General features: G+C 44.1%; 1 protein-coding gene across 1 annotated transcript in view; it reads left to right on the top strand.

Moving 5' to 3' along the window:
• The window catches only part of LOC130109667 (lysine-specific demethylase RSBN1L-like), a 38,421-nt gene extending 19,336 nt beyond the window's left edge, over positions 1-19,085 (top strand). Inside the window, exons 6-13 of the mRNA XM_056276666.1 lie at positions 8,548-8,685; positions 9,486-9,628; positions 16,134-16,304; positions 16,452-16,560; positions 17,408-17,693; positions 17,898-17,962; positions 18,050-18,589; positions 18,765-19,085. Coding sequence (XP_056132641.1) covers positions 8,548-8,685; positions 9,486-9,628; positions 16,134-16,304; positions 16,452-16,560; positions 17,408-17,693; positions 17,898-17,962; positions 18,050-18,589; positions 18,765-19,085 — 1,773 coding nt within the window. The remainder of the gene's footprint in view (positions 1-8,547; positions 8,686-9,485; positions 9,629-16,133; positions 16,305-16,451; positions 16,561-17,407; positions 17,694-17,897; positions 17,963-18,049; positions 18,590-18,764) is intronic.
• Positions 19,086-20,948: the final 1,863 nt, after the last annotated feature.

Here is a 20,948-nt window from a genome sequence, read left to right as displayed (position 1 = left end):
CGTAATGCACATTTCTGGTTTAGCAGGCAACACACACACACACACACACACACACACACAGATGGAGGATTTCTCACATACAGGCTTTTCATCTTCCCCTCTCCCTCTCTTTCTTCTTCTCTGTTCCCGTCTCCCTCCCTCCCTCTCACTCTAGCCCCCCAGCTTTCTCCTCCGTCTCTCTTTGTCTCTGGTAAAACTTTTTGTTTTTGTTTTGTTTTTTGCTCTATCCTTCTATTTATATTTTGCTGTTTGGAAACGGGTCCGCTCTAGGCACACAGACGACTGTGTTTGCCTGCTTTTTTCACAATGGGTTTGTGTGTGTGTGGGGGGCATTTGCATGCGAACGATTTTGCTCTTGTGATGTTTTCACGTGTTTATGTTTATGCTGTGTGTGCGCTTGTGTGTACTCTGTCGTACATGTACTCGGTTCGGGCCGAGAGGGAAATGTCAAACGCGGGCCCTTGAAGTGTAAAACAGTTTCGTAACGCCTGACAGAGGACACATGTGCACGACTTACACGCGTAGGACAGACACAAGCACGCACTTGCTCCTCGGTGTGTGTAACCTAATTACGTGGATCGTAACTGATAATGAGCTGTGTGCGACACAGTCGGTGTTTCTTTTGTTATCAAATTATGTGTCTGCAGGTCCCAAAGACGGCTGCTGTTTTGCGGGCGTGGTGCTTGTATTTTCTGTTCAGTAACCCGCAGTGAGGCATCTTCAGCAGACTTGTTTCTGCTTATGACACAAACGACCTTGTCCGTACCCTACGTACTTGAACAGCGTTTATGTGTTGTTTTTGTTGATTCTAGTGACATCCCAGCCAAGTTAAACTGTGACGAAATCGCTCATATCTGTTTGGAAAGGAGGGTGGAGGAGGTAAAGGTTTATCACTAGACTCATGGAGCCGGTACACAGGAGATACCGCGGGTTGGCTGACTCGGAGAGATGGTGGTAAAGGAAGAGAGACCGAGTTAAAGAGAGAAACTCACAGGGAAGGAGGGATGGATGGAGGGGAGGGGAAGGGATGTATAGGACAGTAAAGAGGTGATTTGATGGGGGGAATTGATTCTTTCTCATTGAGTGTGTCTGTGTGAGAGAGAGACACACACACAAGACAGCGAGGGAAGGATTTTAGAGAGAAAAAAAGACTCATTTAATTGAATTAAGAATTGGGTATACCGAGTGGAGTGGAGAATGGGAGAAGAGAGAGAGTTGATCTAATAGACTTCCCACTGGGGATTTGGGTAACAAGGAAGAGGGTGGGGATGGAGAAGGTGTGTGCGTCTGTCAGAACGACTCAAAAGAGAAAAAATAAAATGAAATAGGCTGAAGTGCTCTTGTTTAACCTGAATGAAAAAATTATATTAATATATTAGTATATTGCTGCACTAGGTAAGGAAAGATTAAGATAAGAGGAAGCTGCAGAGGACAGGAAGAGATGGAAACGGATGATCTGCTGTGGCGACCCCTAACGAGAGCAGCCGAAAGTAGCAGTAGTAGGAATATTAGTAGTAGTAATAGTAGTAGTAGTAGTAATAGTAGTAGTAGCTGTACTAGGTAAAGATCTTAATATCACTTCAGAGAAAAAATAAGCTTGAGCGGCACACATGATAAAATTTCAGACATTTCGTGGACACTGGGCCCTGTGATGGGCTGGTGGCCTGTCCAGGGTGTCTCCCCGCCTGCTGCCTAATGACTGCTGGGATAGGCTCCAGCGTCACCGCGACCCTGAGAGCAGGATAAGCGGTTTGGATGATGGATGGATGGGCTGGATAGTGGACACTGTTATACAAGGTTATTGTAATTGGTGCAAAAAGAAATGTATGAGGAACTTCAATTGCTTTAGTTGGCTGCCTATATTAGGTATCAAGCGATCAATAGTATGGATCGCAAGGCTGAGAGACCCAAAGCTTTATGTCTATGATTTAAAATCAGACTGCACAAATATGGACTGGACCAACGTTAAAGGCATATTTTTAAAAACTGTCCTTTAAATTTTGGCAGGGGATTAGCGGATTGGTCTCAGTCAGTATGAATAACAGTGGACTGTAAAGAAAGGGTGATTGTGTTTTACATTTCTCAAAGACTGTTCACTGAGTCTGGCAGTTTTGTTGTCTTGTCTCATAAGGGAGGAAAACATGCCAGTGGTCGTATATGTCAGCAGAGTTGCCCTCTGAATTCGCTTAGATGCTCTAGTATACATATTCCATCTTGTGTGTGTGTGTGTGTGTGTGTGTGTGTGTGTGTGTGTGTGTGTGTGTAAGGATCAAAGCATCATGAACAGGAAGGCTTCAAGGAAATCACTTTATTTAATTTCCTGGTTCCTTGTGCTTTCTCGTTGAACATTCAATATATGTGTGTGCCTGTTTGTTTGTGTGTGTGTGTGTGTGTATCTTCATCTGTATCGGAATTAATTATGATAATAAGGAGTGTGTAATCCAAGCAGTAAAAGTCTTCTCTGCAGGAGAAAACATTTTGTGTGCTTGTTCAAGATATGTATGTAGGTTGCAGATGGTTAACTTCATCCATTTGTCTGAAGCAAGGGCCATGCAAACTAATAGTGCACTACTGTGATGGTGAGAGGCTGTTCTCTGCCGTACACAACACAGGGGACGCCCTGCTGAGACACACACACACACACACACACACACACACACACACACACACACACACACACACACAGAGCCTTTCTGTTTCTAGATTAGGGCTCAGTGGGAGTTTTTAATGTGGTGTTTGTGTGTAGTTGCTGTTAATATATGTAGAGTAAGCCTAGGTATTCCAAGCTTTTAGGTATGACTTGTATTTTCAACTCGTCTGCATAGAACACGTTTTATTACAAATACACACACATAGACCCACACACACCCTTGCAGATGTAGCTTGGCCTGTCCATCCCAGACAAAATATATTCATCCATTATCCAAACTGCCTATCCTGCTCTCAGAGTCACGGGGATGCTGGAGCCTATCCCAGCAGTCATTGGGTGGCAGGCAGGGAGACACCCTGGACAGACCACCAGTCCATCACAGAATAATCACAAAATATATTACATCACATCACAAAATATATTCCATCCATCCATCCATTATCCAAACCGCTTATCCTGCTCTCAGGGACACAGGGATGCCGGAGCCTACCCCAGCAGTCATTGGGCGACAGATGGGGAGACACCCTGGACAGGCCACCAGTCCATCACAGGACCCAGTGTCCACTAAATACCCAAAATTTTATTATATTTGCCGCTCAAGCTTATTTTTTCTCTGAAGTGATATTAAGATCCTTACCTAGTACAGCTACTACTACTACTACTAGTACTTTCAGCTGCTCCCATTAGGGGTCGCCACAGCGGATCATCTGTTTCCATCGCTTCCTGTCCTCTGCATGTTCCTCTTACCTTATCTTTCCTTACCTAGTACAGCAATATGCTAATATTATTAATATTGTTTTTTTCACTCAGGTTAAACAAGAGCACTTCAGCCTATTTCATTTTATTTTTTCTTTCTTGAGTCGTTCTGGCAGACACGCACACCTTCTCTATCCCCACCCTCTCCCTCGTTATTTTGCTAAATTTTAAAAGCCAAACTAAATATTTTTTGAACTATTTTCCCAAAGGGGTTTTTGACAAGAATAACCATTTTCAAGCAAGAAGGTCCTGGGTTCGAGCCCCGGGGTAGTCCAACCTTGGGGGTCGTTCCAGGTCATCCTCTGTGTGGAGTTTGCATGTTCTCCCTGAGTCAGTGTGGGTTTCCTCCAGGTGCTCCAGTTTCCTCCCACAGTCCGAAGACATGGAGGTCAGGTCAATCAGCAGTACTAAATTATCCCTAGGTGTGTGTGTGTGTGTGTGTGTGTGTGTGTGTGTGTGTGTGTGTGTGTGTGTGTGTGTGTGTGTGTGTGTGTGTGTGTGTGTGTGTGTGCGCGCGTGTGCGTGCCCTGTGATGGCCTGGTGGCCTGTCCAGGGTGTCTCCCCGCTTGATGCCCAATGCTTGCTGGGATAGACTCCAGCATCCCTGTGAGCCTGAGAGGAGGGTAAGCGGTTTGGATAATGGATGGATGGAATAACTGTTTTTCCATCGTAAGCATTCAGTGAGTTCTCTCATCCAGACTGGTAGGGTTCGATGTTTTGATAGGAGACCTGATTTGTTCACAAACAGTCAAAAGCTATTGTGGGGATTGAACCCATGACCTTTATAATCCACTCACCATGTCTTACCTGTTCCCTGGATGTGCTGTTGCTTAAAACATCAATAAGACAGAATTAGGGCTGTCCCATGTGGATAGAATACCATAGTTGTGGGAAACCATTTATTTGCTGTGTGAGTGTAAAACTGTTTTGTTCACTGGTTTCACACATTCCTATTTAACCAACTTAGTTGAACATGATCATTGTAACAAGGTTCAAGTACTTTGTTGAAAAGACACAAATGAGGAGCGTTCTGGAGCACTATGCATATTGGTTAACCAAAACCTCAAACGCCTGGCTCATGTTGGAACCGATGCTTTCTTTCCGCTGCACTACCGCAGTCATATATCTGTCGATAAATTCTCCCATTTAGGGTTTGTAGACAGCAGTTCAGCGCTGTTCTGCTGCACAGTGGAAAGCCTCCATGTAGGAGCCAGGCTTCTAATAAGAGGCTGATAAGACACAGATGTTCCTCATTGGTCGAACGAGCAGCTATTTACTCTTCCTGTCTCCGAAGCAAAGCGCACCTATTTCAACTGGATCAGTTTTGTCAGGGGAGTCCTGCAGATGATTACCACCAGAATAATTGTAATGAATTGTAGTAAAGTATTAATAAATAATAAAATTAGAAAATAATAATAATACTAATAAATAATGATTAATTAATAATAAAATAAAACAAATAAAATTGTAATAAATTATTAATAAAGTAAAAAAAATGTCTCCTGGGATAGGCTCCAGCATCCCACGACCCTGGGCAGGATAAGCAGTTTGGATAATGGATGGATGTAATAAAGTATATCATGTCAGAATTGACATGCAAAAGTCGAAGTGATACAATGTGATGCAATGTAGGGCAAATTGGTCCCATCAGTCATGTTGGGCTAAAATTTCTCCCACTTGGTAGAAAACAAAATCTAGCAAGGTCTGCTTTTTCTATGACTACTCCTGACAAAAATTATTCTGTGTTTGACAAATGATATAATTCAGTCTGATTTAATGACTTCTTGGACAACTGTCTTATGTCCCTCTCTAAATCACACTAATCCTTACTACAGTGTTGCAAATGGAGCCTCGACATTTGAACTCTGGTGAAATTATGTAATGCCTTTTTATTCTTTAATATTGTAACATAGTGCTAAAAAACCTTGTATCTGTAAAGTAAAGGGTCTGAAAAGTAAAAACTAGAGCAAATTACCTTTGGTATTTCATCAAACTGAGGTTCTCTGATAATGGCAGTCCAGTGGGAACTGACATTCACTTTGTTTGACTAAGTGTGATTGTGCTTTCCAGTGTCGCCAGCTAGATCGAACTCGTTAGCTACTGTGCCTATCTCCAGTTTGTTCTGTGCAATGGAGTATTTGCTCTCAATTGCTAACTCAAAAAAAAATTGTAATAATGATGTTTTACCACCGGGCTATGTGTAGTAATTTTGGAGAAAATACAGAAATCCTTTATCCCATATAGATGTTCCACAAGAATTATACTAATCCAGTTCAAATAGGGCTTTATAAACCAGTTAACTTCAAATATGATTTTATTAAACCAGGCTGGCTGACTTGGAATAATATCCCATTTTACTGGGCTGAGTTGACTTAAGATCGTGTCCTTATTTACAGGTACATGTGCTGGAGTCTTTGTGTGTCTGTAATTGTGTGAACATGTGTGGCATCCCCTTGCAGACACTTGCACACCTTGGGGTTTACAAGCTGTATGATCACAATCTTGTTACAACTGGCCTCCGAGCAGCTCCACTGGAGCAATTCAGAGAAAAAGTGGCTCATTTAAAGGCACACCTGGGAGCTACCAGGCACCTCCCTGCTGTCTCCTGCTCTTTCTTGTCGCCTCCATCTTTATCAGCTTTGTCTCGGCCTTCTTTCTCCACCTCTTCTTCAGCCTTCCTCCTCATTCTCGCTCCTCTAATCCCCCCCCCCACTTATTCCTGTCTGACGTCGCCTTTCTTGCTGTCCTCCTTCGCTGCTGTCTCCTTATCACCCTCTGCATCCCTGCTCCTTCTTCTCCTCTTCTTCCTCCTCCTTATTTTTACCCTCATCCTATCTCGTTCTCCATGGCATCTCAGCTGTTTGTCTTTGTCTTTTGCACCCTGTCTCTCATTCCTTCCATTTTTTTTTGCGTTTTGGATTTTTCCCCGTTTTTCTCCCCAGTTGTACTTGGCCAATTACCCACTCTTCCAAACCATTCCGGTTGCTGCTCCACCCCCTCTGCCGATTTGGGGAGGGCTGCAGACCACCACATGCCTCCTCCGATACATGTGGAGTCGCCAGCCGCTTCTTTTCACCTAACAGTGAGGAGTTTCACCAGGGGGCGTAGTGCGTGGGGGGATCACGCTATTCTCCCCCAGTTCTCCCTCCTCCCCAAACAGGCACCCTAGCTGACCAGAGGAGGCGCTAGTGCAGCGACCAGGACACATAACCACATCCGGCTTCCCACCCACAGACACGGCCAATTGTGTCTGTAGGGACGCCTGACCAAGCCGGAGGTAACACGGGGTTCTCCTCGTTTTCCTTGTCATCTCTGCTGTTTGTCTTTGTCTTTTGCTCCCTCTGTTTCTCATTCCTTTCTCCATTTTGTCCATCCTCTCTTCCTCATCTGTCTGTCTTCACCTCATCCTTTTTTATTTTCTTCCCATCCTCACCCTCTTCTCTCTCTCCCTTTCTCCGCCTTGTTGTTAGTGGTGACTCACTGGAGGCGTGCAGCCAAGCATCTGTCTTACACGCACGCACACACACACACACACACACACACACACACACACACACACACACACACACACACACACACACACAGTCATACTGAGATTTCAGCCAAGAGTACAGCATGCAGACCACATGATGCATGTGCTGCAAGCACACACAAACACATGTGCACAGATGTCCACATTGTTTGAGGCCAAGTGTATGGCAGAAAGGGATCCACACAAAAACAGAGTCAGCCAAGTAAAAAGCAGCAGTTTGTTGAGTCATATTGGTCCGTGGTAGAGCGGAAACATCAACTGACACCACCGACTAAACAGACAAACACACATGTAAACACACACAAAAAAAAGCCTATACATGGTCAGTGGCCTTGCAAGTAGCTTGTGTTTTGACACCTCAGTAGTTTTCTCTAAGTGATTATGACGCTAACATTCAAAACTGGTTTAGTGTGTTTTACAATACATTGTTCAAGCTGGAATATTGAGCTTCAGACTAAAATGGTTGAAAGGCTTATCCTGGTGGATCGTCACTTGAAAGGACTATGCCTGTAACGCTCTGTCTCTCATTGGTAGTGGTGGAAAAAAAAATAATTTAAAAATTCAGTTACAGATTTGTAATCCAGGCTGAGAGCTGTTAAGACTCTCAGTCAAGGCTATTTTGTAAGGAGTTTTCACTCTCTTTAATTAATTTCCAACTAACAGAACTTTTTTTTTTTTAATTTGGTAATGATTGATAATAAAATAATAAAAATAATACAGTAGGACTGTGGGACTGTGTGTTTGTGTGTGCTTCACAGCAAGGGTGGCACAGTGGCGCAGTGGTTAGCGCGGCCGCCTCACAGCAGGAAAGTGCTGGGTTCGAACCCCGGGGTTGTCCATGTAGGCCAGGTGAATTGGCCATGCTAAATTGTCCCTAGGTGTCAATGTGTCAGCCCTGTGATGGACTGGCAGCCTGTCCAGGGTGTCTCCCCGCCTGCTGCCCAATGGCTGCTGGGATAGGCTCCAGCATCCCACGACCCTGGTTGGGATAAGTGGCTTGGATAAGGGATGGATGGATGGATGATCGATTATGGCTGCAAAGTGAATCAAAACTGGCTGCAACTTGAAAATCTAGTCATATCTACAATTTAGAAAAAGCTAAACCAGGAATGTATTCAGTATGCCGCTATTACTTTGTGTAACCTACCTTTTGGGTTGAAAACACAACAATGCATATGGTCACCAAATGAAAAGAGCCTCATACCCTTTTCATTTAAGTCGTTTTATAAATTTCATAGGCAAAGAGATGGTACATTCATTTGCTGAGGTTTTTTTTTTTTTTTTTTTTTTGCTGATCAGATTTGATAGTTTTGAAACATTACTTGGAGCTCTGGGAAATTGTGATGGGCATTTGCAATTATTTTTGATATTTTTAGATGAAATTACTAATCCATGAATTAAGAAAAAATAAGATTCATAAATACTGAAAATAATCATTGCATCCATAGATATGTTGGTTATTAGGGTCAAATTGTGTACTATATGCACTGTGTTTACCAGTGGGTCTTTTCCTGCAAGAGTACACAGCCTCGACTTCTGCACTGCCTGTAGAGCCAGAGCCGTGAGGCAGCTGGATGATGCCATCATTGATCTCCTATGGTTGTTTTAGGTGAAGAAAACATACAGCCATGGTACCTACAGAGCTGGGGCCATGCGACAAATCAGCCTGGTGGGCGCCGTGGACGAGGAGGTCGGGGATTATTTCCCAGAGTTTCTCAGCATGCTGGAAGAGTCACCTTTCTTGGAGGTGAGTCAGAAATGGAGTGGAGAGGAGAAATAGCAAATGGCTATGTGGATGGATCACAAATGAATGAGTTATTGTGTGTTACGGTGGGATGGCGATTCTGTGTTTATGGACTAAAGAAGGCTTTTTTTTCTGTCATGGAGTTCATGGAACAATCGGATCTGAGACAACGTGTAACAAACTGCAGATATATCAAAATTTATCTGGATATAATCAAAATGTAATCTAATTATAATCAAAATGTAATCCAACTATACAAATTTAGAATACTGTGGCACTTCCGTGGTATTTTTGTGGAGGGATAATTTGTACCGAGGATAGGCTCCAGCATCCCCGTGACCCTGAGGGCAGGATAAGCGGTTTGGATAATGGATGGATGGATGGATGGATATAATTTTTGGGACAGCTCTGTAATAAACAAATAAATAGAAGACTAAGTAGACAAATGAATCAATTATTGAATTAGATTTTTCTTTTTTTCTTCTGGATGCCCTCCCCATCTCTCCCTCAATTCTTCCTTTCTTCACCCCTTCATCTTTATTCCTCTCTTAACATTCCTGTCTCTGTCTCCCTCTGTATGTCTCTGTCCTTCTCTTGCCCTTCCTGTCATTCACATTCTTGCTGGATCTCTCTCTCTCTCTCTCTCTCTCTCTCTCTCTCTCTCTCTCTCTCTCTCTCTCTCTCTCTCTCTCTCTCTCTCTCTCTCTCTCTCTCTCTCTCTCTCTCTCTCTCTCTCTCTCTCTCTCTCTCTCTCTCTCTCTCTCTCTCTCTCTCTCTCCCTCTCTTTGTCTGGTTGGGTCCAGTGTACGCTGCCATGGGGATCATTCTCCAGTCTGAGGCTAATGAGCCCTACAGAGAGTGACGATGGTCCCATCATGTGGGTTAGACCAGGAGAGCAGATGATACCTGTGGCTGACATACCAAAGTCCCCCTTCAGGAGAAAAAGGTGAGTTTGACACACACACACACACATACTCTCGCACAGTCTCAAAAGACTTCATGAGTACAAAAGCATGCTGAAAATGTATTCTGTGCTGACACCACACAAATGCACACACACACAAACAAAACTGGCACGCATGGTAATGATACCAGTCGGTGGTTTGGATTCCCCTTAAGTGCTGCAAAGGGACAGAGAGAGAATTAAGTGGATTTGAGTCTCTTTGAATGTTGTTTGTGTTGGCTGTAAAACTAAGTGGTGTTTGTTTGAGTCCATAATAACACAAGTATTTGTGTCCTCATTCCTTGTTGAGCCATGTAACTAACAGCTTGCCATTTTGCTCTTCAGACCCTGTGAAGACAGATTTTTAAGTTGCACAAACATGACTCTCTCGCTTTCTAGCTATCAATCTATCTCATATTCACATATGCGTGTGTGTGTGTGTGTGTGTGTGTGTGTGTGTGTGTGTGTGTATGTATGTGAATGTATAGTATCTTGTTTTCCACACTATGATTTGTCAACAACATACATGTACACAGAGAGGAAAACACTCTTTCTAGGAGAGGAACTAGGAGGCAAAGAGAGAGGGGGAGTGTGTGTGTGTGTGTGGTTCACCACCTAGATGAGATCATCGTTGTGTTAATGTTAGCGACATCAGGGCCAGACAGAGACGCTACTTCACATGCCAGCCAGCCAAATGTGTGTCATCTCACACACACACAGACAGAGTTATATACACAGTAAACACATCTTTCTTTTTCTGAAATGTTTGCCTAAAAAAAAAAAATCCTCTTTTTTGGCTTTTTGTGTCATCAGTGCAATATTGAGCTTTGATGGGCACACGTGCTTTTTCGGCAGTTCTGTTTTTTTCTCCTTCACACTCACGCACATGTTCCCACCTGGGACCTGTCCATTGCATTTAGTCAAACCTTACTGAATGAAAGTTATTTAGTGTCTAGACTTAAGCAATGTATAGACTCGCATATGAATATACGTATACACATTGACCTCTGATGCACAGCGCCTGTGCCGATGAACAAGAATATACCGTTGTGCTCTTGATCTTAAGTGGGGGGCCTATCAAGTGCACTTGAAGGATGGGCGAATCTCAAGGGCACTTGGACCAGCGTCTAGACACTGTCTGAAGGGCTTGATGTCAAGAATGTGTGTGTGTGTGCATGCGTGTGTGCGTGCGTGCGTGTGTGTGTGTGTGTGTGTGTGTGTGTACACTTGGCTGTCAGAAACGCAGCCGGGGATGAAGAAATCTGTTTTTTTGCAAAAACGCATAATGAAAAGTGGTCAGGTTATCACCTCCTCTCTTCTCTCCTTCCATCTCCCTGCTCTCCCCTCCACACCGCCACTCTCAGCATCTTCCAATAGCAATCAAGTTCCTGTTTCTCAATAGCAGAGCCATAATACAAGAAAGTGAAATGCAACAATTTTTATGATTTCATTTATGGTCAACTCCCATTCTTATCTACTCACCCTCTCCCCACCCTCCACCTTTCCTTTTCTAATCTTTTTCTCCTCTTAACCTCTAATTGTTTACCCTCTCCCTCTCCCTTCTTTCATGCTTTCTGTCTCATGTCACATCATTCATCCTTTCTATGGTAAGCCCACAAGGATAACATATCACATGTATATGTTTCTGCTTTTGTGTGTGTGCAAGCAAGAGAGAGCACTGTCTTGAAGCAAGTGATGTATAGGAATTGATATAGATGGTGAGAAAGAGAGACAGAGTGAGAGAGAATGCTGTGACCTGGTTTGCAATGAGATTTTGTCTGCAGCATCGACATATGTTGTGTTTGAAAGAGAGATAGGGTGTCCACAGGGATCCTCTCCATACAACTCTGGCTTCTAATTCATGTTGCTGTCAGTGGAAAGCGCATGCTGTTACGCATATCTGACAGCACTAAGAGATGAGCAGCGCGGATTTCAGAGGTCCAGAGTTGAAGTTGAAGGGAGCTTTCAGCTTTTAGAGGTAAAGCGCCATTCTTGAAGTGGATTTTCAATAATTGCATAGTGAGTCATCTGTTTGAACTTTTAAAACTTGTCTTAAACCTTATTTATCTTTCTCTGGCCTTTCAGTTTAACCAGTTGTTTAAAAAAAAATTTTGCCGATTTACTGCTTAAATTTTAATTTGTACTTTTCGCATGCCCCCTGCCATTTTGTAAGATACTTTGAAACAAACTGGTTTTGTATCTACATTGAAGGGACTAATTAGCCCTGACCACTGCTTCCCAAAAGCATCTGTTTAGTGCTACCAGGTGATGAAGAGTTGCTTAGACAGATGCTACCACAGAATGTACTGTTTCTAATTGGACACAAATGGTAAGGTAAATTACCTGTTATGGAGACTGTCGCATAACTGAACGATGGCCTGTTCAGTGCTTGCATCTGCCAATCTGTGTCTGTAAGCAGTCATTTCTTCCACTGAAAACACACTATTTGCAGGGTTAGCATGTGTCCTGGAGAACCTGGAGATTTATAGACTAGTTTTATAGTCATGGAAAACACCTGGAAGATGATAAAATTGATTACATGTCCTGGAAATATGACTGAGGTAATGGAAAGTTGTGAAATTAGGTTAGAAAGTTTGTGTTTTTACCTGCTGAGATCACATTTTTAGCATTATTTTTAGGCGAGATCACATGTTTATAGCCACAGAGATTGCACATCAGTGCTTGAAGTTTTGGGTTATGTTCAGTAACCAGCTAAAAGTTGCGCTGTCCACTCTTTTTTTTGTTTTTTTTTTCCTAGATGCCCTTCTTGTAAAGTCAGTAAAAGGGATTTCCTTTGAGCCTGTGGATGGGTACAGCGCTGAGCAAGCCAGCTATGTGCAATTTGAGTCTTCCTTGTTTTGGTCTTTGAAAAACCCGCTTATTTTGGGTGCTGTCCTGATAGCAAGAGAGGGGCATGACAAGCTGACACTGTGATGAGCATAGCACACAGTACATCTCAACACCGCACATCTTGTTTAATCGTGTGCTGTCTCTTTAAGAAGAGGTCCATGAGCAGTTCTGTCATCAGATGATGGTTCCCCTCCCTCTCCTTTCATCCTCTCTTTCTCCCTTGTTCCCCTCTCCACTCCCTTTTACTATGTTCCTCTCCTCACCCCTCACCCTCTCACTTCTCGCCCTCTGCTTCTCTGTCCTTCATGTTCTTTTCACTTTTTTCTCATTCTACATTTCAACTCAGCCCCTCAAAACCAGAATCATTTAAATTGACAGCAATTATACGAGAATCCCGTCTCCAGGGTTAATCGACATGGTAGAGTTAGGGACACAGTGAATGCTGCCGCATATGTGAGCAGGACAATAGGACCTCACACACAGTGCCAGAGGAAGACCGTGCACAACATAATGGATGTTTGACGTTTTATATCACTCTGCTCTCTCCGTCCTCCCTTTTACCTCCACCCCACCCATTTTCCTGTGTTTTTCCTATCTTTCCTTGCTTTACATTTATTACTGTCACCCAGCTCATTTAGTGTGTGTGTGTGTGTGTGTGTGCGTGTGCGTGTGTGCGTGTGTGTGTTCTTCTCCCTGCTACTCTCTGTGTTCTTTCCTCTGCTCCTTTCTCTCTCCCACCTTCCTCTGGCTCTCTCTCTGTCTGGCTCTCTCTCCCTTAATCTCTGAATGAATGAATACAGGCTGCAGTGCTCAGAACTGGTAGTGTAGCTGCTGTCGTGTGTGTGTGTGTGTGTGTGTGTGTGTGTGTGTGTGTGTGTGTGTGTGTGTGTGTGTGTGTGTGTGTGTGTGTGTACGTACACACACACACAACTGCACAGTCTTAAGCTTTCCTTGGAATTTCATTGCAGGTGTGTGTGTGTCTGAGTGCGTGCGTGTTATGCGCTTGTATAAATCTGACTACAGCTCCAGCGTGAGTCACTGATCCAGTAGAGAGCTGACTGCGGTACATTCTGTTGTTTAGCAACACAGCCCATTGTAAGACTTTAACTCCTTGTGTGTGTTCTCATCCATTTGTTTTTCCTCTGAGCCCATGTCCTGTCAGTCCTAACTCATCTTCAGTCCAGGTTTGTCCATATTTATTAAGTGATATTTATTAAGTGATGCCTCTTTTTGCACTCCAGGTTTTAACCAAGATTCTGATTTTTCACCTTGTATTTTCTAAGATTTCACTATTTGAACACACAGCTCCTGGTCCTTTGCTGTCAGAGATTTGATTTCTGCTGCTCCAGTTTATCATCTTGTAACATTTTGTGGTAAATTAAGTGAAATTCTTCAATCATTCACCATGGTATTGTGGTGTTCATCTGTCAAGTATGAACACACAGACAGTTAGATGACTCAAAGAAAGAAATGAGCCAGAAAAGAGTGAAAATGGGCTTTATTAGCTGGGAGAAGTTACTAAATGGCAAAAGATCATCTTATTTCCACCTGGGCCGGGCTACTAGACAGGGGTGCCCTTTGTCCCCACTTTTATTTGCAACTGCTTTCGAGCCTTTGGCATAGGCTATTAGACCCACCCCTTCTATTACAGGTATCTCAGCTGGGAGTAATATTCATAAAATTTCCTTGTATGCTGACAATGTGCTGTTGTCTCTTACTAATCCGGAGGTCTCAATACCACCAGTTCTAGATCTGATTGAATGAAGACTTGAATGCTGTCTCTGATTGGGATGATTCCACCCTTTTTTTATCTATCTATATTTATTTTACAATTTTTGTTTGTTTTTGATGTGTAAGGTGACAGGCATGGGCGCAAGTCCATGAATACTGGGATGGCGTCCAGCGCTTTACCTGTGCCCCCGTCCATAGGGTTAGTAGTTGTGTCAGAAAGGGTATCCAACATAACATTTTGCCAAATCAGTATGCAGATTGACAAGACCATACTGAATCGGTCGAGGCCCGGGTTAACAATGGCCGCCACTGGTGCTGTGCCCTCACATGGTACCGATGGAAACTATAAAATCTGCCGTGGCGACCCCTGAAAAACAGAGAACAAGCCGAAAGAAGAAGTTTGTTTTTGATGTATAACATGGCTTCCCCCTTTTTGTTACTGTTTAATTTGTTGTTTTATCTTTGTATTTGTATGTGTTTAGTGTTTCTGATGCTGTACTGCATATAGGGAAATACAAAATTATGACGTCTTTGATGAAGATGTGATCTCCCCCTATGTTTCTTTAGTGTGTGATATAGCCTTCCCATTTGATACTGTTTGGTCTGTTGGCCTGTTTTCAACTTGTTTGTATATCAGAAAGCGCAATAACGATATTGACCAAAAAAAGAAAAGAGTGAAAATAATATTATAGATGAAAGGGATTCTCTGGAGTGTCCAGTGGAACATGTTGGCAGGACAAGGTATTTACTGAATTCACTTTGATTGATGGTGTTTTGACCCTTGGGCAGGGCATACACAACACAGAGAATGGTCTGCAGTATCCATCTAAATATCCAGTTACACTAACTTTTCTTGGTTAGCATACAGTTACTTTATGACAGTAAACGGAAGAAGCAAAGCATGGTGTAGGAAGTTGCAGAAGGGCCTGGCGGGGATTAGTGGTGTTCCATAGCACAAGGGTCTGTTGTCTGAAATACCCCCGTGAAGGAAAATTGGTATGAAACATTAGGAATGATCATTTATTCAATGTGTATTTGTTTCTCTATACTATGTAGATAAAATCTGCTTTAAAGAAAGGTCTTGTGAACTCTCCAGAGGGGAGTAAGGAATATTTGTAATGGGGGATGGGTGTTATCTTCTGTCCCATCTTCCCTGCTTAACTTACAGGGTCTTGTAATTCTATATGGCCCCTAACTGGCGATGACCAGATGTTTGAACTATGGTGTGAGGCATAGGAAAATGTATGGTTGGAAGTTGGCCAATGGGTTGACATCTTTGTTCAGGGAGAATACAGGGACAGGCCCATGAGGTCTGCTTGTGTAGTTCTCTAAGTGGTACAGTGAGAGAATGCAGGGAGACGTTTCAACGTATGGTACAATACTAATTGTCCTGTCATATCCTGTATTGTACAATACTACATGTCTTTTATCGTCAACCATCATTGTTTCATTGTTTTGTGTAATTACTAGTCCAGAGTGTTCACAGGTGTATTTCCATGACCCCCCCCCCCCCCCACACACACACACACACACATGCACGCACACGCAGACACACCAGCCGCGGGAGTGAGGAGGCAGGGCAAGCAGGGTTCCCAGCTGTCCGAAGGCCTGCAGCAGAAATGGGTCTCCTTCATAGTATCAAGATGGTAATAAACGCTGGTGGGAGGATGTGTCGCCTTGCTCAGGTGTCTCTTTTGCACTGTTCTTTTTTTTCCCATCATACCAAAGTGGTGTTTTTTTTTTTTTAAAGGAACAAGAACAGTCAGCTCATTTTCAATGTTTTCAAACTGTAAGTTGAGAAGAATTGAGGGAGCCTGATCAGGGAACAAAGCAGGAGACAAAGCTCTGGCCCTCAGCTATCACCATCCACACATTGACACTTTTTGGATGGCTTGATCGACTGTTTTTTTGTCTTGTCTGTTTGAAGGTCTACAAATGAGGTGAAAAACCTGCTCCAGTACCTGCCCAGGACCAGTGAGCCCAGAGAGATGCTGTTTGAGGATAGAACCCGCGCCCACGCTGATCACATCGGTCAGGGTTTTGAGCGGCAAACCACAGCTGCCGTGGGGGTGCTGAAGGCCGTACACTTAGGAGAAGGGTATGTCTCATCTGCAGAACAACAGCATGTCAATTTGATTGTCTATAAAACACACACGTACAATCACACAGTTTATACACATATTGCACTCATGCAGATATCATGTAACCCTTATTCCTCTACCTCCTCTTTGTTTCTCTCTGTTAGCATGGAGCCTCCTCTTGTAACCAAAGATGTTGTGTGTTTCCATGCTGGTGATTTCCCTGATGTAGTGCAGAGACTACAGCTGGACCTACATGAACCACCACTGTCTCAGGTGATATATCATGCTTGCACACACACACACACACACACACACACACACACACACACACACACACACACACACACACACACACACACACACACACACACACACACAGCAGCAGCATGAAGTAGAGTTACTCATTATAAGAAATTTCTCCAGGATGCTGTTGGACCAGAGTTTAGGACTTCACGTACACAAGCTGACATACTAATGCGCGTACACAAGCCGACATACTAATGCAAACAAAGGTGACAATAGAGGGGATCAGCAATAACCATTGCTCAATATTACTAGAATTTTGTCATTATCATTTCCAGACTTAAGTATAAAATTTTGTTTAATTTCTTTTTAATATCATAAAGAATAAGATTAATTCTTGAAAAATCACTTGTTTAGCATTACATAATCCAGGCAATATCATGACGTTTTGCAAGCAGTGGAAATTAATAGGGAAGGCCTACCACCTGGTGGTTCATCATAGTTTTGCAGCAGTCCAGAGCTAATATCTTTATAAAGGACAGATCTTTTCATAAGCTCTTGAATTAATGAACATTGCTTTAACTTGTCTGTTTGCAAGTTATGTTTAATTTTTTTTTTTACAGTGGAAAGTATTGGGATATTTAAGTAAAGTGCCTCTATAAGATTTCAAAATGATCTCTGTTGCAAAACTGGTATAAATGGTTATTTAATTTCTAATAGAATTCTTTTTATATTTTATTCATTTTATTTTTTGGCGGTGGGGGGGGGGCTGGCTAATATTACATGAGTGTTTTGCAACCCTTTCACCCCTTACTTAAACTCCTCTTTTCCCCCTTCTCTGCCACCCATTTCTTTCTCTCCCTTTCTCTTTCTCTAGTGTGTCCAGTGGGTGGATGATGCCAAGCTAAACCAGCTGCGTCGTGAGGGCATCCGCTATGCCCGCATCCGGTTGTGTCATGACGACATCTACTTCATCCCCCGCAACGTGGTCCACCAGTTCAAGACGGTCTCCGCTGTCAGCAGCCTGGCCTGGCATGTGCGCCTAAAACAGTATCACAGAGGAGATGGTGAGGAGATGGAGCAAGCAGAGTGGGAGGGCAAGGTGATGAAAGAGGAGGAAGAAGAGAGTGCGATTGATGAGGGGCCAGAGCTGAAGGGGGAGAGTGGGGCGATGGAACGGAAAGAGGGAGAGGAAGGGAGGAGGAGGCCAGAGGTGAAGAAGGAGAAGAAGGAGGGGAGAGGGGTGAAGGAGAGGATGAAGGAGGAGGAGGTGATGAAATATAGGACTTTGGCGGTGGTCAAAGCGGAGAAAGAGGACAGTCACTGTCCTCAAAACCTTCCACTGGCCATGCGACTCTCCCCCTCAGCGGACTGCAAAGGAAGTGACATTGAGGGGAGATCCAGAGAGGTGGGTTCTCCTTCTCTTCCAAAGGTGAAAGAACAATCTTCTACGCTCTCCCTTCACAAACCTCCTCCACACCTCCCTTTTTCCTCCTGTCCCGTGCTACCTCTTCATCAGGATGGGAGACCCAAAGCACACCAACACCATTCACCTCTTTCTCCTCACCACCATCTTCAACAGCCTCATCATAACTTGGACAGCAGGACATCGTCTTCCAGCCCAGGCTCCAATTCCTCTTCCAAAGTCTCCCCATCCCGCTCTGCCTCCTCTAAGTCTTCCCCCTCCATGTCTTCCCCCTCCTTCTCTGTCCCTCCATATCCCTTTTCCACTCCTTTAACAGAACCCAGTGTCACTCACTGCTCCTCCTTTCCCTCTTTTTTGTCCTCCTTTGCTCCCAATCCTGCTTCTTCCCCCACTTCCTCCAGATCGTCAATCTCCACTTCCTCACCCTCTCTCCTCACCACTCCCAAGCCCGCGGGGCTCTACGCTGATTCTTTCTCCTCCCATCATTCCTCCTCTTCTCAGCCAGATCAAACCAAGGACAAGGACTTGCTCAGCCCAAAGGTTAACGCTCACTCAGACACGTGTGCACGCATGCAGTCGGACACAACAGCTCAGCCAGCGCCTGCAGACCCACGAACACACATGGCGTCGGAGGTCAGAGGTCATGCATCACCCGAAAAATGGACACACCCAGGGGATGTGCAGACACACACACAGTTGGGTATGCAAACACATGCGTCCTCAGAGTTTCAAGGAGACACACAGACACAAACAGTTGCTGATAAACAGAGTCTCACTCTGACGGACACACGGACACATTCGCTCTCAGAAAGATGGACTTACAGTGTGGACTCGGACTCGCACACTCCTGCGGGCCCAGCGACGTGCACACCACAGGACGCAGGGAGGCAGTGCCCTCCCCAAGGAACACATGCACAGCAATACACACCACAGGATCTCCCCTCTCCTCACCTCCAACAAAACCCTGCCCCTTCATTCCCCCCCCTCTTGCAGCATGCCCACCTTCCAGCCACTACCACTTCCCCCCATCTCGCTCAACCCCGACCTCCGGGCCCTGCCCATTTCAGCCAAATGCAGTGTGCATTTCTCAGTCCAAACACACATTCCCAGTCCCATTCAGCTCATTTAACTCAATATCGCCTGCATGCCACGTGTAAAACCCCATCCCAAACATTTGGCCCCAGTATCATGAGTCAACCACAACTGAAAGCCCCTCAAGTGAACCAGTCTCCACAAGTCGGCCTTCAGTCCTCCCATGGCTCTCAGTCCCATCTGCCTCACTTTTCTCACCTGCACCAATTCGTCCCACCCACTGAAGCATTTTTCCCCCCACCACACTCCCACTTTCCCCCTCACTCCCAGTCTCTCCTTTCTCACCCCCCAGCGTCTTTCCATCCGGGGCCTCAATACCAAACCTCAACACCAGCCTACTCTCAGCCCCCTCCGTCTCAGTCTTTTCACATGCCTTCATCCTCCCATCTCCCACTCTCGTCTTCCTCCCTGCATACTACTCCTCCTCCTCCCCCACCTGTCCCGCCTCCACCTCCTCCCCAGCCTTCCACCTCTCTCCCTCCCCTTCCTCCTGTGCAGCCCCCAATGCATGAAGAGGAGAACAAAGAGATTTTATAATGGGTTGTTTGTACATAGTAATACCCATTTTTAAAGGAGTATATGTTCAAGCTTTTATTTGGGGGTTCTGATGTAAAACAATGTAAAAATTGAATGAGAAAGATGATAATAGAGTTTGTTGGTATGGAAACAGTGAAGTGTATTAGTATATAATCAGAGCTTGATGTTTATATGCACTCAGTGGGTTTGATAGAGCTGGAATGGACTGAATTTCACACTTCTATGCTCGGGCTTGGGTTGTGTTCAGGTTCGGGAAAAAAATGTTAAAGGCTGTTATTAGCAACTTTTAAAACTTTTAGTCATAGGTTTATTGACAGCTTTGGACTTTTGTTGGTCGTTGGAGTATAAAAACCCATTTCCCATGGGACTTGGCTTCGGTTTTAAACTGTAGAGTTTCTGGCATTCAGGTTAGACCATTTTTAAAGTTTTCAGGCCCAAGTCAAGTCAAACAGGCTTTGTCTGCTGCATGGTTCTTGTTTTGGAAATGGGCATAACCCTTTCAGTTATCCAAATGTCACCGGTGGTCTGATAAGACATTATATCTCAGCTTTATAAAAATGGGAGGGAAAAAAAACATTTTCTTTTCCCCTCTTGGACATCCCTGTGCTTGGTCAAAATATCCCAAAGCTTTCTTCATAGAGGACTTTGTTGGTTGTAAGGTACAATAAGTAAACAAAAGAAGCAGAAGTGATGCAAGGTCTCTGCTGTTGTCACTGATGTCTCAAATACGGGAAATGACAAAGGTCATGAGGGTTTTTCTTAAAGCGCCTGTAGACAACTTTTCAACCCCCCCCCCATCCCCAGTGTTTCCAACTGTTTTATTGTGTTGCACCGCTGTTGCAAAGACAGCCTGATCACTTTACATTTATTATCAGCCTGGCTACTGTCCAAAGCAAGAAACAACCATAAGAATCCCAATTTGAACTAGAAACCCTGATCTCAGTGCTATGATAAAGGCAGATTAAAACACTCAGTAGTATTAATAAGTAGGTAGGTTGTGTTATTTACTGATCCAGTAGAAAGAATCCCTACTGGATGTCGGTTTGGAACCCTCTCAAGTCCCAGGTGTTGTATCAAACTCTGTTTCTTCATCGAGATCTGTTCCCCCCCAAGCCAGAGTGCGATACAACACTGGGATGCTTGATTAGCCTTAACCTAACACTTACCTTAACCTAATAATTCCTGATAGCTAACCTGTTTCCATGTGAACCCTTTGTCTGGCTAGGGGGAAACACATCTCGATGGGGAAACAGATACAATATGAAAGCTGTTTCCATTGAGTGAATGCCCGTCTGAGGTTCACTCTTGTTGTACCTCTGCTTCTATCACTCTCCCATTTTGCCTTCTTTGCCTCCCCCATCAA

This window comes from Lampris incognitus, chromosome 3, assembly GCF_029633865.1.
Source record: "Lampris incognitus isolate fLamInc1 chromosome 3, fLamInc1.hap2, whole genome shotgun sequence".
NCBI classification, from domain to species: domain Eukaryota; kingdom Metazoa; phylum Chordata; class Actinopteri; order Lampriformes; family Lampridae; genus Lampris; species Lampris incognitus.
Note: the sequence above shows the minus strand (reverse complement) of the source record. Positions and strands in the feature narration are given on the sequence as shown.